Below are 17,841 nucleotides of genomic sequence, written 5' to 3' on the forward strand. Positions count from 1 at the left end.
CCATTTCTTGTATGTAGCTATGAGGCAAGCAGCAGCAGAGGCTACAGCTCAAAGCGGACACGGAATAAACAATAACCCTTCAGTTAAAGTTAGTTTAAGTCCTAATGACAATGGTAACTACTTATATCATATGGAATCCAGTTCAAATCCATCATCCACGACATCCTCCACTCCTTCTAGTCCTGCACATTTTGCAACGTCTTCAACAACGTCAAGTATATCAAGTCCCGCGCAGCCTTCACCTCTAACTAGACAAACACACTTTGATTTCCCAGGTGAGTGTCACATTTTTATTGACTTGTTTCCATGACAGCATTTTATCAGAGCCCAACAGCTTGAGCAGGGTCAAGCCCTCAAAAATAATATTACAAACGCATTCAGTTCACGCCAAGTTTGGCTCCAATATACCTTCAGTATTGAACTCTAATAGAACCGAGCCCCTGGTTTGGCTCGGTCAAAATAGGCCAAAGTTTGAACTACATTCAACCACGCTCGTGTAAACACACTAAAATTATCTCCTGTTAATTGGTTGAAAGATTATTAGATTTGTTTTGATAAAATACTGCAGTGTAAAGTTGAATATCATGATGCTAGCCATTTTAAGGCATCATTATTGTTTTATGAAAGGCGTTTACACTCAGTATGCATGTTAGATTAAGTTTCATTTAGGCACCCGAAAAATTTTTTTGCTTCTTGTCCCGGGAAAACTAAAAATGATGTAAACAGCGCAGGTTTTATACTCTTGTGCATGTTCGATAACAAGAAGACAAATTTTTATTTTCTTTTGAATAGAAATTCCAATAATGTCACATTTGGTGTATATACAAATATTAGAAATATTCGAAATGAAACTGTTGGTATTTTTACATTTTCACTTCCTACATCATATGCAGAGAAGACACACTACTTAGCAAACCCCACCTCTTAATAACATCATTACATGGCATGTTCTGTGTGCTCTGCATTACAGAAATTCCTGATTAAGCTGCAGTTTCATGTAATAATAGGAATAGCGAAGATAATGTGCTCCCAGACATTAGTTTCTATGACAACAGGTTATTAACAAGCAACTCAAATTTTCATCTTTAGTATAAATTTATATTTTTATTTACAGAACCCAATAATAAGTTGACTATAATTTCATCAACTACAATAGATAGTGAAATTTTATTAACACCAACTCCAATACAGTAAGTAATTATTTCGTCTTTATGTACATGTAGATTTTCAGTGATACAATCTTCCAGACAAAAAGCAGTTTTCAAATTTGTTGATTTTATTCACCTCCTACAAATCTTGTGGACTGTTAGCTTTGATGAAAAATCAATGAATGTAAATTTGTGAGGACGGAGATTTGAAATATCAATAATCAGCCATTGGTAATGACAGATCATAATGTCAATAATATACATTTTATCGTGTTATTATTTTCACGCAGTGAGTGTGGATAAGAAAGCATTGAAACACTGAAAATATACTGTAAAATACTTTATTTTCACTGGAATTAATTTTCACTGAGAAGACTTTTAGGTGTGTTATATGGAACTTATTTTCACTGATTTTTGGCGAGTTGAATGTAAAAGATAGGAAAAAAGGTATATTATTTTAAAGGTATATGAATCATTCCTTCAGCGAAAATATTGAAAATTAATTCCAAGCGAAAATAAAGTATTCCACAGTAGTCTTTCTTATTCTGTCACAAATGGCACTCTTTCTTGTTGTGAGATAAAATTCCTCCTGTAATATTGTGGGTCCGGGAAGCAGAATTCGACAATGACTAAAATGCTGACTATTTATCTTTTTATTTCAGTATTCCAGTAGAGTCGCGATGTGTTGATCAAAATGAGTTAGATGTAAGTATACACTGAACTGTAATGCTAAGAGACACGAACACTGGTTTTCCACGGTCTCACTTTGGTTGAAACCTATTACATTGTCTTCTTGTTTGCATGCTCCCCTCAAATCTGCTGTGAAATGTGCGAGAGACAAGTTTTCACAAATGTTTGGGTCAAGGGAAGTCACGTTTTGTAGCACATCAGAGCTCCTGCTATCTGCGGGGACTTTCAGCAAACAATATTCTAATTATTTGAGTGCTAATTTTTTTTTCACTTTTCATCCCGAAAATCCACATAAATTAAACAATACTGTTCCAGACACAATCCAGTGATTTTTCACCCCAAATAAAACAATATCCAAAAGTCTCCAGTCACTCACTGCAATCGGTTCACTGTTGTTTTAAATTTATGATGTTTTCTTGTTAAACTTTCCAGACTGATTCTGAGAGGACTTTACCAAGTAAAGTCGACTCTATAGACAGCCAGGCTTCTGATTTTGATCCTCTAGACCAAAGTTGGTCAAGAAAAAGTGTAAGTAAATCATATGCTTCCAGTTCTTGATACTTAAGTGTCAGTAAATTTTGAGTCACCAAAAACTTGTTTTGTAACATGTAGTAAGTTATGCATTATACTATTTCTATGACAAAAGGAGGCATCTGGTGAATTACAACCGTTTAGCAAAGTGCAATTTATGGTCTCAAGGCAGGGCCAAATTGTCTCATTGTCATCGCGATATGTAGGCCAATCTTAATTTCAAATTGTCGATATGCGAATTTTTATACAATCAAAAAAAAAATTATATAGGTGTTGTAAATATAGCATGTAAATCTTTATATTTGCTCAAAAACATGTTATTTTTGACAAAGATAAAAATGGCCGATTCAGTACACAATGACCTATTATATTTTTTTTCTTGGTTAGTAAAGCTTCTTGTAAATTATGAAAAAGAAGACAACACATTTTCAACCCCAAGTTCATTACTTTACAGTGATCTTTTGTAAATTTTAAGAAATTAATTTTAAAGCCACAATTGTTATAAATACAGATATTATTTCCAGCCCAAAGTTCAGTGCGAATATTTTCACATGTTGTAAAATTGTTTCAGATATTGCTTTTAGTTTTTGTTTAGGTTTGTCAATTCTAATCAACATTTCATGTGGGGAGAAGCAGACTACAAAATTATTTTGTTGATGGTGCCAAAAGAGACTGTGGTGCTCAAATGTTACTTATTTTGACCATAGAAGCATCTTTGTAATTTACGTTATTGCATACACTATCAAAAAGAAAATTTGGTAACTAAAATCTCAGTATTTTCTAAGATACACTAACAGCTTTCATGAACTCAAACCTGATTCCTGACCACAATGCATTGCTCATTATATTAACTGGTTTTTGCTTGCTTCATTAAAAACTCAACACATCTGTCATTTGTAATGCTCTTTTTTCCATTACAGAAAACTAGTGTTTTTTCTGAGTGGGACATTCCATATGAAGACATGCATATACTAGAATTAATAGGTCGTGGACGATTGGGAAAAGTTTTTAAGTAAGTACATGTACAGGTCCTCACATATTAAGAACACCATAATTATTTCGACCATAATTTTGACTTCACATTCTTGTGTTTTTTTCTGTAATTTCTTTGTTAGTTCTAGACCACAATTCAATACAATTTTTCATTGGCTACAAGTTAACAATAATGAAAAAAATATGGAAACAGTTGTACCATGTATAGCTGACGAAAAATGAAAGATTAACAACTCTTTACTGGCGAACAATTTGCATCGCCTTCAAACTACTGTCCATTGTAACATTTTTGTCTTTACAAATGTTTGTGTTTTCATAGTTTAGGTAAATTTGCAGGTTAAATATTTTATGAAAGTCACTTTGAAAGTGAGGGGTTTGAATAAGAATACTGTAAATAATATTCACTAATATTCATAATAATTGACTAATATTCACTGGGTTTAAATTTCGCTGATTTAGTATTTCAGGCATATTCAGTGGGTTTTAAAATTCACAGTTTTATCATTTAGATAATGTGTTCTATGCTAAATTTTACATATTCACTGGGTTTTATTTTAGCGCATTTTGCAGTCAGCGAAATAAGCAAAATTAAAACCCAGTAAATAATTAATCCTTTACAGTAATTAAAATGAATTGTTTCATGCTGAAGTATGTTGTTTCATAGCATTGCAAAGCTGCACATTAGAAGGTATATGATAATTTTTAGGAAACATCCAATTACAAGATTATTGCTCATAATTTATGTGTTTTATTTTTTTAGAGGATATTGGCATGGTGATGTTGCAATTAAACAATTTAATATAGATACAGATAATGAATTACAATTACATTCTTTTAAACAAGAGGTAAGTCTGCTGTCACAGCCACTAGGTTAACCACCTCAGTAATTTGCTGTCATGCCAAAGCGGTCATTATCTGGGTTAACTACCTCAGCAGACTGCGATCACAGCCAAGAGTTCATTATCTAGGTTAACCACCTCAATAATTTTCTGTCATGCCAAGGCGGTCATTATTTGGGTTAAACCACCTCAGCAGACTGTGATCACAGCCAAGGGGGTCATTATCTGGGTTAACCACCTCAGTAATTTGCTGTCATGCCAAGGCGGTCATTATTTGGGTTAAACCACCTCAGCAGACTGTGATCACAGCCAAGGGGTCATTATCTGGGTTAACCACCTCAGTAATTTGCTGTCATGCCAAGGAAATCATTATCTGGGTTAACTACCTCAACAGATTGTGATCACAACCAAGGGATCATTATTTGGGTTAACCACCTCAGTAATTTGCTGTCATGTCAAGATGGTCATTATCTGGGTTAAACCACCTCAGCAGACTGTGATCACAGCCAAGGGGGTCATTATCTGGGTTAATCACGTCAGCAAACAGTTAACACGGCCAAGGGTAGCAACAGCAGATCTTTTAAAATTTATTTGGAAACTGTTATTATCAATTACCTCTTCACATCCTTGTAGGGTCTTGTATTCCTAGCCAAAACAATGATTCTAAAACCATAATATGCATATCATCAATTTTTAACTTTTTTTTTTGAAGGTTCAAACTTTTAGAAAAACACGACATGAAAATGTTGTGTTATTTATGGGAGCCTGTATGAATCCTCCTCATTTAGCAATTGTAACAAGGTGAGTATTTTACACTACTATTCTACTGTGTAGTTATTGCTTGTTAGCGACCCATTGCTTTTGAAATATAACATTAATTGGTTGTTGACACAGACTGATCGACCATTTGTTGTTGACCCAGACTGATTGACCATTGGTTGTTGACCCAGATCGATTGACTGTTGGTTGTTGAAACAGGTTGATTGACCTGTTGCTGACACAAAGACTAATTGACCATTGGTTATTGACACAGACCAATTGACCATTGGTTGTTGACACAAGTTGATTGACCATTGGTTGTTGACACAGGTTGATTGACCATTGGTTGTTGACGCAGGTTGATTGACCTATTGCTGACACAAAGACCGATTGACCATTGGCTGTAGACACATACCGATTGACCGTTGGTTGTTGACACAGGTTGATTGACCATTGGTTGTTGACACAGGTTGATTGACCTATTGACACAAAGACCGATTGACCATTGGCTATAGACACAGGCCGATTGACCATTGGCTGTGGACACAGACCGATTTACCATTGGCTGTAGACACAGAGCGATTGACTTATTGCTGGCACAAAGACTGATTGACAAGCTGTTTTTTTGACACCAAGCTGGTGAGCCAGTTGTTTGTTGACACATAAACATTGACCACTACCATGCTCATTGATGCAAACCGTTGATTGATCGGATGTTTTTTAAAACAAAGGCTGATTGACCAGTTGCTTGTTGATATAAAGATTTTGACCCATTGCTTTTTAACACATGGACTGCTTGTTTGACGCAGACTCATTTCCTGTTTAACACAGACCAAGTGATTAATATTCTATTTTTCTCAAAAGTTTATGTAAAGGAAGCACTTTATATTCACCAATCCATGTGTGGAAAGAAACATTCAATTTACAGAAGAGTGTTCTTATAGCTACACAAATAGCACAGGTAAATATAATATCCACCTTGGGTTAATATAACCATGCTGATTGGTCAGAATGAGGTAATGTGACATTCAAGAAGACCAATCACTGTTTTGGTTTGTCTAGCTGGAAAGAAGTAAATTGAGCGGATGACTGATTTCAGAGTTGCCAACAAGTTTGATTCTAATTTCTGATGCTCTGAGCTTTAAAGTCTGAACACATATTTATGTTCTATAATGTAGAAAATTGTAGAACAGATATTTAAGTATGCCAGGAGTTTTGAGTTTTTCTGAAATCTGTGACTTTAAGCAGTAAACAAACAATAAAAGCAGTCAAATTTTCGCCTCTAGAAATATTTGCAATGTTATGATTTGTAAGCATCTTTGAGCAAAAGATTTTGCAAAAGTCACTGTAACTTCCTGTCTTAAATTTCCATTCCTACTTTGGAAATATGTGATTCCCTGAACAAGCTAAAAAACATAATGTGTTAAAATGCTAAAAAAATATGGTATAATATTTCTGTGGATGCTTGAATGAAGGGAACACCTAATTGCCAACATTGTCAGTAAACTTGCGAATCGCCTGTGCTAATTCAAACTGGCGTCTGGAAATGTTATCAGATTAGGCCATTCCATTTTTAATTGGAGGCCAAGATACTGGTATGATCGGTATATGAATATTCCATAATAATTTTATCATTATTGTAATCATACTTTATAATTTTTAACATTTAAATTGCGCAAAACGAGAAAAAAAATATGAAAATTTAGTATAAAGTAGAGACTCGACAATGCATCCCTCTCAGTAAATACCATTGCCTCCTTTTGAGAATGAGGTGGCCCAAAGACATCAACACAGTTGATTCATTAGCAAGTTTGCAGATGATGTTGGTGATTACGTGTTCCTTTCATTCACACGTCCACAGTAAAATGTAAATATTCTGTTCTGCCTTTACTGCGCATTTAATTTCAAGAGTACTAGAGGGTCTCATCCGTTACACAAATATACTTTAAATGTAACTAACCTCCCAAGGCAAGTAAACTCACCGAACTAAGTGAGTGTCTATTGTTTACAACTATAGCCTAATTTAAAAGGCTAGCTTAATTTCATATTTTGTGACTTGCTCATTACCCATTCATCATCTTAATAATGATGGTATATGTATTCGTCAGGAATTGGTATCCAACTGATTTGCCAAGTGGGAGTATAACTCTAAAATTGATCATCACGGCTACAATATTTTGTGATTGTACCAAAAACCTGGGAAAGTCAGCACATGTTCCTTGGATCGGCTTTTCTTATTCCTGTACCGCTTATCGGCCAATCACATCACATGTTTTGAACCCGCATCCCTCAATTATGTCTGACTGTTGATTTGTTTTTATTTCAAGGGTATGGGTTATCTCCACGCACGAGGAATAGTTCATAAAGATTTGAAATCTAAGAATATCTTTTTAGAAAACAGAGATAAAGCCGTTATTACAGATTTTGGTTTGTTTAGCGTTACAAAACTATGTGAAGCTGATAGGTAAGTTATTTAAAGGTTTTCACTATGCATGCATTTTCTGCTGGTGTCAAAAGTTGACTTTGACACAGGTTATCAATTCTGAATATGTACGGATTCTCCTGTTCTTGTATTTATTGTTCATCACCAACATCGCATATTATCATTTATGTTGTTTGTTGAAATGCATTATGACTGTAATGTGAGAAGCATGGCTCAAAGTCATAATGTGTATTTTACATCGCAGATATCCTTGAAATACAACAAATAGTTTTGTCAATTTTGTCAGTCTTTTAGTAGATCTCTATAAACAGGTATTAACTTTTGGAGGTTTTGTACATCTCATACACATGTGTATTTTCAGAGACAGTTGACTTTGACATGTCTAGAGCATGTATTATGCTGCACCACAAAGCATCCACTGAATGTGGTTAGAAAGCAGTTTATTTTGAACTTCAATATTTAAAAATTAGTATGAACAAATACATAGTTGTATTTATATTGGTCAACAAGTGTATATTTATTGCTTAGTGTTATTCAACTTGTATTTCTTGTAGGCGAGGTAACTGTATTCGTATACCAGAAGGTTGGCTATGCTACTTGGCACCAGAATTAATTACATCCCTCAAGATCACCAACCTTGGCCTTGATAATGAATTACCATTTTCAAAATCATCAGATGTTTATTCGTTTGGGTAAGTGATTTCAATTTAGTACCTTTGAAGTAAAGATCTGTTTCATATGACTGAGTACACCTGACATACAATGTAGTTATTGACTTGTTGTTAATAATAAAGCATTAGACTAGTTTTGGCATTGGACTTATGATTGGTAGATAGGAGTTCATTGATCACCAACTTGTACATTTGATGCTTTCATGGATTGCCAATTCCTACATTTGACGCTTTCATTGATCACCAACTTGTACATTTGGTGCTTTCATGGATTGCCAATTCCTATATTTGACGCTTTCATTAATCACTCGTACACTTGTCGTTTTCATTGAACGTCAACTTGTACATTTGTCGCTTTCATTGATCGCCAACTTGTACATTTGATGCTTTCATGGATCGCCAAATCGTACATTTGACGCTTTCATGGATCGCCAATTGTAGACTTGGCTCATTCTTGGATCACCAACTCTTACATTTGTCGCTTTCATTGATCGCCAACTCGTACATTTGACACTTTCATGGATTGCCAATTCGTACATTTGACATAAAATTAGTCCTTGAAATAATATGACTATATGGTTGCAACAAAAAACACATTTATTTGAGTTTAATCGATATCAAAATTATTATTTTGGTCACTATAGACAGTTTTGACTGTACCATCAGCACAAATAAGTAAATAAAGTCAATAGCGAGATTCAACTGCCGCTATGAATAACAAAAGTAATTTTCATTGAATCTGAATCTCAGTGTTGTTGACAGTGACAAAGCCAGTCATTTGATCTTTTCTACGCCAGGCAGTCACATTGACTTATCTGTTGATTCCTCTTTTTAGGACTGTATGGTACGAGTTGTTAGCTGGTGAATGGACCTTCAATAACCAACCAGCACAGTCCATTATTTGGCAGGTGGGGAAGGGTATCAAACAGTCACTAGGCCATCTGCAAGCTTCAAGAGATGTAAAGGTGAGGTTTCATCAGACAGTATGTGTCAAAAACATTCCTCCATTTTGAATTGTTCTATTAAAATAGTGCAGTGGGAAAACAGGTACTATCTCTACTTTTGTTTACAATTAGCCGAAATTATGGAAATATAAATAAACATTAATGGACTTCACTTCCTTTCAGGAAATACTCATGATGTGTTGGTCGTATCATCCCGAATCAAGACCCACATTTGGGGAGTTGATGAAGGCACTAGATCGACTCAGGTTACCAAAGAAACGACTAGCACGTAGTCCGTCTCATCCACTGCATCTTTCCAGATCAGCAGAGTCTGTTTTATAATTGGAGAGGAAATACCTGTTGACTTGATCAAAAGAACATTTGCATACAACGTTCCAGCTGTTGATTACAGCTTTTGTGCCTCGTTTTCAGCAACATTTACACAACAGTGTACAAAGGTGATGAGAAGTCACAGAGAACTTTATGATACTGGATGTATGCCTGAATAATTTTCTGGCATTGTCTTCAACAACATAAGTGAAGCCCTGGCTTAGAGTCGCACAAAATCTGTTCTACCTCCATGCTGATGCCTCGGATATGCTACATAATGGGAAAAAAAGACAAACTTAATGTTTATGATAACAGAGGCCCACTTAAGAAAATTACAAAAAAATGGTATACCTAGCTAGTGACTATGAAGTCTATCTAGCTGGTGTGCAAACTGCAATGTCCACCTAGCTGGTGACACATTAAAAACTCTACCGAGCTGGTGACCAAGATTACATAGTCTATCTGGTTGGTGATTGAAACTACATGTGGCTGATACCACAAAGTCTACCTACCTAGCTAGAGACTGAAACGAAAAACTCTACCTAGCTGGGGATGTATAAGTTTAACTGCAAACTGTAAATAGCTTGTTATAAAAAAACAGCGAAGGTCTTGTAGATCAAGATCATTTAACATGTCATATTAAACGCTAAATTCTCAGACGTTACTTGCTATGCAGTGTAGAATATATCACAGTCACTAGCGACTAATTAAGAACCATGTTCCAACTACTCTATCCAATTGTATGTTATTTAAGGTATCTTTTATTGTAAATAGTATGTATATGCCTTGAGCTGTCATTTATGGGTTCTATGGTGTTCTTTTTCCCATCCTAATATTTAATACTAGAATTTGGAGATGTTTTTCATGGTCCCAGGGAGCCCTATGAAAAGTATGTTGCTGTGACATTTACCAGACCCTTTTACTATACATTGCATTGTGATTCGTTTAACATAATTTAAAAAGATATTCCTGAAAAAGGTACACTCTTGGAAGTAACAGTTCTGGTCACATATGTGTGTTGCTCTGTTTCTTGTTTTTTTACAATAAACAAATCTTTTGAATCTAGGGTTGCAAGGAATTAGTAGATCTGTTCCCTTGCTCTGATAGGTCATGTGAGTCTAGAGATGCCAGGATTGAGTAGATCTGTTCCCTTGCTCTGATCGGTCATGTGAGTCTCCGGATTCCAGGATTAAGTAGATCTGTTCCCTTGCTCTGATAGGTCATTTGAGTCTAGGGATGCCAGGATTGAGTAGATCTGATCCCTTGCTCTGATAGGTCATGTGAGTCTAGAGATGCCAGGATTGAGTAGATCTGATCCCTTGCTCTGATAGGTCATGTGAGTCTAGGGATTCCAGGATTGAGTAGATCCGTTCCCTTGCTCTGATATGTCGTGTGAGTCGAGGGATGCCAGGATTGAGTAGATCTGATCCCTTGCTCTGATAGGTCATGTGAGTCTAGGGATGCCAGGATTGAGTAGATCTGTTCCCTTGCTCTGATCGGTCATGTGAGTCTCGGGATTCCAGGATTAAGTAGATCTGTTCCCTTGCTCTGATAGGTCATTTGAGTCTAGGGATGCCAGGATTGAGTAGATCTGATCCCTTGCTCTGATAGGTCATGTGAGTCTAGAGATGCCAGGATTGAGTAGATCTGATCCCTTGCTCTGATAGGTCATGTGAGTCTAGGGATTCCAGGATTGAGTAGATCCGTTCCCTTGCTCTGATAGGTCGTGTGAGTCGAGGGATGCCAGGATTGAGTAGATCTGGTCCCTTGCTCTGATAGGTCATGTGAGTCTAGGGATTCCAGGATTGAGTAGATCCGTTCCCTTGCTCTGATAGGTCGTGTGAGTCGAGGGATGCCAGGATTGAGTAGATCTGTTCCCTTGCTCTGATAGGTCATTTGAGTCTAGGGTTGCAATAAATTAGGAGATCTGTTGCTTTTCTCCGATAGTTCATTTGAGTCTAGGGATGCCAGGATTGAGTAGATCAGTTCCCTTGCTCTGATAGGTCATTTGAGTCTAGGGATGCCAGGATTGAGTAGATATGTTCCCTTGCTCTGATAGGTTGTGTGAGTCTCGGGATGCCAGGATTAAGTGGATCTATTCCCTTGCTCTGATAGGTCATTTGAGTCTAGAGTTGCAAAGATTGAGTGGGTCTGTTCGATTGCTTTGATAGGTCTTTTTATTCCAAGGTATCAATTAATGAGTGGACCTTCCTCCTGTCTTTGTGATAGGTCTTCAGAATTCCGGACAATAGTGGACAAGATCTAAAATTCATGTTATACATTTGTACTAAGTGTGCTCTGGGACTAGTGTGTGTAAAAATTCAGTGTTTTAATTTCAAAGTCTTATGACGACGAACTTACTTTTTTGAAGATCATAAGCAAGTAGTCACTTTACATGGATACAGGAACAGGTTCACACAGAGACAGTCATTGTATAGTGCACTTTAATCAGGTGCTGAATTTGTTGATGAGCGAAAGCCAAGAATGTAGTATGTTTTAGATTAGATCACTCGCCTTTTTTTATTTGCAAACATCCCTGTGGAACACTTTCTCAGCAACCCTAAGATTCTCAAAAATAACAACACTGTCCATTTCAACTCCTCACAAGTTAAATGTTTCCCATAAAATGTTGGCCTATGAGATAACAATGTTGCTATCTTGTGGAAACCAGTGTAATCTGGTACTACACGATCTTGATGATTATAGTTAAAATACATGCCCTTGTGGTCAGACATTCCGAGAAAAAAAATCTTTGAAATTATGAAAAAAATGCTTTCTACGCAAAAGCAGCCGATTTGTTTCCAATTTATAGGAAAAATGGAGATAATGAATTGAATTTCTTAAATACTCAAAATTGTAAAATAAGTGTTTTTTTAAAAGAAACTCGTATTTATGACACCATCTACTTATTTATGGTTAGTGTTTCCGTGGAAAATGGAATATACAAGAGATATGTTTGGAATTGCCAAATAAAACTAGCATCATGATGATTATAATTTCATTTTGTTTCCAATTACTCAGTTGAATTGTAAATATATTGTATAAGGCAATATTGTTTTTGACAATACATTGTTTGGTGACTGCAGTTGAGTTTTTTATTGGAATGTATGTTGTAAGAAATCTGAATGAATCTTTGTAATGATATTAATGATCATTATGCCAGGGTGCTTTGTCTTTTGTTGGCTAAGATGGAATCACCATATTCAGCAAGGTAGGGTAAGTTTTCTTCTTGGTGAGGTGTGGACTCTCCGCCTGGGGTAAGGTGTGGCTAATATAAAACCACAGCCAACGAGGGCCTGGAATGAGATTTCTCACACGAGTTGAGGATTTGTTTGTGTCCCGAGAGCCGCAGACAAAAAATTTACACTGAGTGGGAGAAATCTCATCCCAGGGCCTTGGTGTGTAGGTTTCCTTTTTCTCACATGACATCAAAATAAATTGTTAAACAGAGAAAGCAAACCTGATGCATGTTTAGCGTAGATGCAGGCTTGTATTATGCTGTATCAGAAAACATACTCCCCAACATCCACTGAATATACAAGTACTAAGTTGTTAGCAGTATTTTTGAACCTCAATAGATAATCAGTGTTCTAAGTAACTGTTAAAAATAGCTAGACGTACGAACAATGGCTCTTTATCGACAGCATAGAAGTTAATATTTAATTGTAGGTAGAACGTAAGAACATGCACAACAACTATAAAATAGAATCGCTAAATGATTCCATAATAGAACATGTTACATGCATTAAGTAGTAAGCTCAAGGAACGAGTTAAACAGTGTGTTCACTCCATGAGGTTCCTCAGTCAAGCCGGGATATAGTTTCCTCCTCAACATGCCTGAGATGATTCTCGTTGCCATTGACAACACATATACCAGAAATAGACATGTGTAATGTTATGTCCAATAGAATTAAAATGTAATCTGTCTGTGCTTCACCTCTGCTCATGTTCCATACAGTTTGGAGCTTACTCTTTATAATGTTTTCAAAGACAGTGTGTAAGGAGTACATACCGGCGTGGAAATCACACACGGAATTGGTGCAGTTCTGTGCGGGGTTTGTACAGTTTGTTAAACATGTTGCTACACCCTCTGCCCTATACTGGAAGAGAGGTGACAGTAGGCATCACCGATATAAACACTGTATTGTGGGCTTCCACCACAAAATGTGGACTTCAACCTGACATTATCACAACCACAAACCCTATGCAGGGATCTTGGCACCGTAGGCAAGTTCCTCTGATTACATGTCTGTTTCGCCACCAGACATGCCAGTAACATTAAATCTCCTGGCAAGTCAGCATCAGTGGAGGGAGTTAATAATACAACTGTTAACACCTGTTTAGCAGGGCTACAAAATATTGTTTTTCCAAACCAACTGCATGTACAGAATCACCCATGAAATCTGTGTGGGCCTTCTCAAGGTCCCGTACATTTTCTGAATCAATGCCAATCTTTCAGGGGTCTGAACAATCAGTCACATAGTTTGTTACACCCACGGCGCTATGCTGGATGAGAAGTGACAGTAAATAAACAACACACTGCATTGTGGGAAGTATGACCCTTTGATCACCCCACCCTTAACTATGATGCCCCCTCATAGGACGCAAAGGCAATACAGAGAGATGTGTCATCCATACTAGCCAAGGGGCAATATTCCCTTGCCAGGTAAACAAGCCTGGTTTTTACACAAACCTGTTTCTAACACTAAAAGTTTCAGGTGATACCAGTAGTAGATTTGTCACCTTTGACCTCCTCGGTTGATCTAAAGTCGTTAAAGATGGTCACTGCATAAACTATCAGGCAGTACCTCAAACGCAAAGTTAACCTCTGTTGAGGTCTGTAGTAGAAATAATGGCATACCAGTTTTGAGTATTTTATGGCTGCTGCTCAGTATCATTGATGTTAGAAATAGACGAATAGTGTCTCTACCATCATCTGAGTGAGACTATAGATGAATATTTAAAGTACACTCTAGCATTTCTGAGATTGTTGGGATTTGTAGTCAATATGGGCAGGTCAGTGTTAGAAACAATCCAAAACTTGATGTACTCTGAGATGGAGGTAATCACAGCACTGCGCGCTATGCGTATATTCTGTTCCTCAGTCAAATACTGCAAAAGAGTGAACATAGCCCATATGTTTTCTCAGCCAATGAACGCATTTCATAAACTATTGGGGGACCAATGATGACATTGATGAGCCCTCTGGTTCCTTGAGCCACATTGCACATCAGAGCAATACAGCACTTTCTGCTTGACTCAGGCAAGGTATTCCAAGAGAACTTGGTATTAAGACATATAATTCTACCTGTCAGTCAGGTTCATGGAGGTGCTAGTTAGGTAGACTATTTCCATCAACCTGGTGGTCGGAATGTCCTTTGTGGAACCTCTATCAACGTTGTCATTTAACATATGCCTTTGAGCGGGTGTTGAGGGTCAACCATGATCAGATAGCACCATCAGGTTATATCTGAGCCATTAGCAGTATACATCGGTCTTAGTGTTTACAACACCAAACACAACCTTTCTATTCCTCCATGCCCCAGCTTGTAGACAGATATCAGGGGGGAAACTTCAGGTCTGCAATCAACACCATGTTGTCTATCAGTTTGGAACATCATTGACGAACACGCCATGAAGGGGCTGTCTTGCACATGTGCAATGCCAATGTTGAAGCTTGCTACACGACGGTGGTCCATGCCATTATGGTGTTAAAAAATTCTTCATAAGCTTCCTATGAGCTACAATATGATGCATCATTTGCCAATTGGTAAAGGAAGACACTATTATGGCTGCTTTGGAAAGAGATGCACAGAGTTATGAGCTCCATACTTTCAGGCATTCAGAGTTCCTCACGCTCTGATGGTATACTGAAAGTCACACAGTATATTCATTTCTCATAACCCATGAGTCTGCTCCCCTGAGAGTATTGGTTATCACAGACTAGGTTCGATTTAGGGTGACAAACATACACACACAGTGAGTCGCTAGTGGACTTTCTATTCTTTTCTATTCTTTCTGTTGCTTAGGAATTTACCAGGACACTTACCAGTAGCTTACTGTAAAACATGTCTTTTTCGCGAATTTAGCGAGAGAACTGATTCGCTAATTCAAGATGTCGCTAATGACTTTATTATCTATTCAAAATGGCCGCCAAACAAAGAAATCAACAATGACAAGAGAGATTCGCTAAATCAACATTTTGCTATTACGTCATTTTACCACAATTCGCTAAAATTGCATGTCGCTTTTTCAACGTGTTTTACAGTACTTTTACCCTGAGGACCCTTAGCTAGGTGAAATTTTAGGTTGAGTTCTAGGTTTTAGGTTGAAGTTTTCTAGGTTGAGTTTTCCAGTTTTCCAATCCCACCATATGCCCAAGGTTACATTTTACCAGGCACTACAGTCCCACCATATCCCAGGTTCCATTTTACCAGGAACTACAGTCTCACCATATCCCAAGGTTACATTTTACCAGGCACAACAGTCCCACCATATCCCAAGGTTACATTTTACCAGGCACTACAGTCCCACCATATTCCAAGGTTACATTTTACCAGGCACTACAGTTCCACCATATCCCAAGGTTACATTTTACCAGGCACAACAGTCCCACCATATCCCAAGGATACATTTTACCAGGCACTACAGTCCCATCATATCCCAAGGATACATTTTACCAGGCACTACAATCCCACCATATGGCCAAGGTTACATTTTACCAGGCACTACAGTCCCACCATATCCCAGGTCCCATTTTACCAGGAAATACAGTCCCACCATATCCCAAGGTTACATTTGACCAGGCACTACAGTCCCATCATATCCCAAGGATACATTTTACCAGGCACTACAATTCCACCATATCCCAAGGTTACATTTTACCAGGAACTACAGTCCCACCATATTCCAAGGTTACATTTTACAAGGCACTACAGTCCACCATATCCCAAGGTTACATTTTACCAGGCACTACAATCCCACCATACCCCAAGGTTACATTTTACCAGGCACTACAGTCCTACCATACCCCAAAGTTACATTTTTTCAGGCACTACAATCCTACCATACCCCAAGGTTAATTTTACCAGGCACTACAGTCCCACCATACCCCAAGGTTAATTTTACCAAGCACTACAGTCCCACCATACCCCAAGGTTACATTTTACCAGGCAGTACAGTCCCACCATACCCCAAGGTTACATTTTACCAGGCACTACAGTCCCACCATAGCCCCAGGTCCCATTTCACAGGCACTACAATCCCACCATACCCCAAGGTTACATTTTACAAAGCACTACAATCCCACCATACCCCAAGGTTACATTTTACCAGGCACTACAGTCCCACAATATCCCAAGATTACATTTTACCAGGCACTACAGTCCCACCATATCCCAAGGTTACATTTTACCAGGCACTACAGTCCCACCATACCCCAAGGTTACATTTTACCAGGCACTACAATCCCACCATACCCCAAGGTTACATTTTACCAGGCACTACAGTCCCACCTTACCCCAAGGTTACATTTTACCAGGCACTACAGTCCCGCAATATCACAAAGTTACATTTTACCAGGCACTACAATCCCACCATACCCCAAGGTTACATTTTACCAGGCACTACAATCCCACCATATCCCAAGGTTACATTTTACCAGGCACTACAATCCCACCATACCCCAAGGTTACATTTTACCAGGCACTACAATCCCACCATACCCCAAGGTTACATTTTACCAGGCACTACAGTCCTACCATACCCCAAAGTTACATTTTTTCAGGCACTACAATCCTACCATACCCCAAGGTTAATTTTACCAGGCACTACAGTCCCACCATACCCCAAGGTTAATTTTACCAAGCACTACAGTCCCACCATACCCCAAGGTTACATTTTACCAGGCACTACAATCCCACCATACCCCAAGGTTACATTTTACAAAGCACTACAATCCCACCATACCCCAAGGTTACATTTTACCAGGCACTACAGTCCCACAATATCCCAAGATTACATTTTACCAGGCACTACAGTCCTACCATACCCCAAGGTTAATTTTACCAGGCACTACAGTCCCACCATATCCCAAGGTTACATTTTACCAGGCACTACAGTCCTACCATACCCCAAGGTTAATTTTACCAGGCACTACAGTCCCACCATACCCCAAGGATACATTTTACCAGGCACTACAGTCCCCCAATATCCCAAGGTTACATTTTACCAGGCACTACAGTCCCGCAATACCCCAAGGTTACATTTTACCAGGCACTACAGTCCCACCATAGCCCCAGGTCCCATTTCACAGGCACTACAATCCCACCATACCCCAAGGTTACATTTTACAAAGCACTACAATCCCACCATACCCCAAGGTTACATTTTACCAGGCACTACAGTCCCGCAATATCTCAAGATTACATTTTACCAGGCACTACAGTCCCACCATATCCCAAGGTTACATTTTACCAGGCACTACAGTCCTAC

General features: G+C 38.0%; 1 protein-coding gene across 2 annotated transcripts in view; it reads left to right on the forward strand.

Moving 5' to 3' along the window:
- Nucleotides 1-12,505, forward strand: part of LOC100374592 (kinase suppressor of Ras 2-like) — a 32,335-nt gene extending 19,830 nt beyond the window's left edge. For both annotated transcript variants that reach the window (XM_085491716.1, XM_006821832.3), the window contains 12 exons: nucleotides 18-275; nucleotides 1,115-1,190; nucleotides 1,811-1,853; nucleotides 2,271-2,366; nucleotides 3,290-3,381; nucleotides 4,123-4,207; nucleotides 4,914-5,002; nucleotides 5,825-5,921; nucleotides 7,288-7,424; nucleotides 7,958-8,095; nucleotides 8,910-9,039; nucleotides 9,202-12,505. In XM_085491716.1, the coding sequence (XP_085347842.1) occupies nucleotides 18-275; nucleotides 1,115-1,190; nucleotides 1,811-1,853; nucleotides 2,271-2,366; nucleotides 3,290-3,381; nucleotides 4,123-4,207; nucleotides 4,914-5,002; nucleotides 5,825-5,921; nucleotides 7,288-7,424; nucleotides 7,958-8,095; nucleotides 8,910-9,039; nucleotides 9,202-9,360 (1,400 nt within the window). In that variant the 3' untranslated portion in view covers nucleotides 9,361-12,505. The remainder of the gene's footprint in view (nucleotides 1-17; nucleotides 276-1,114; nucleotides 1,191-1,810; nucleotides 1,854-2,270; nucleotides 2,367-3,289; nucleotides 3,382-4,122; nucleotides 4,208-4,913; nucleotides 5,003-5,824; nucleotides 5,922-7,287; nucleotides 7,425-7,957; nucleotides 8,096-8,909; nucleotides 9,040-9,201) is intronic.
- Nucleotides 12,506-17,841: the final 5,336 nt, after the last annotated feature.

The sequence above is a fragment of the Saccoglossus kowalevskii genome, chromosome 16 (genome assembly GCF_978046115.1).
Source record: "Saccoglossus kowalevskii chromosome 16, keSacKowa6.1, whole genome shotgun sequence".
Lineage (NCBI taxonomy): Eukaryota > Metazoa > Hemichordata > Enteropneusta > Harrimaniidae > Saccoglossus > Saccoglossus kowalevskii.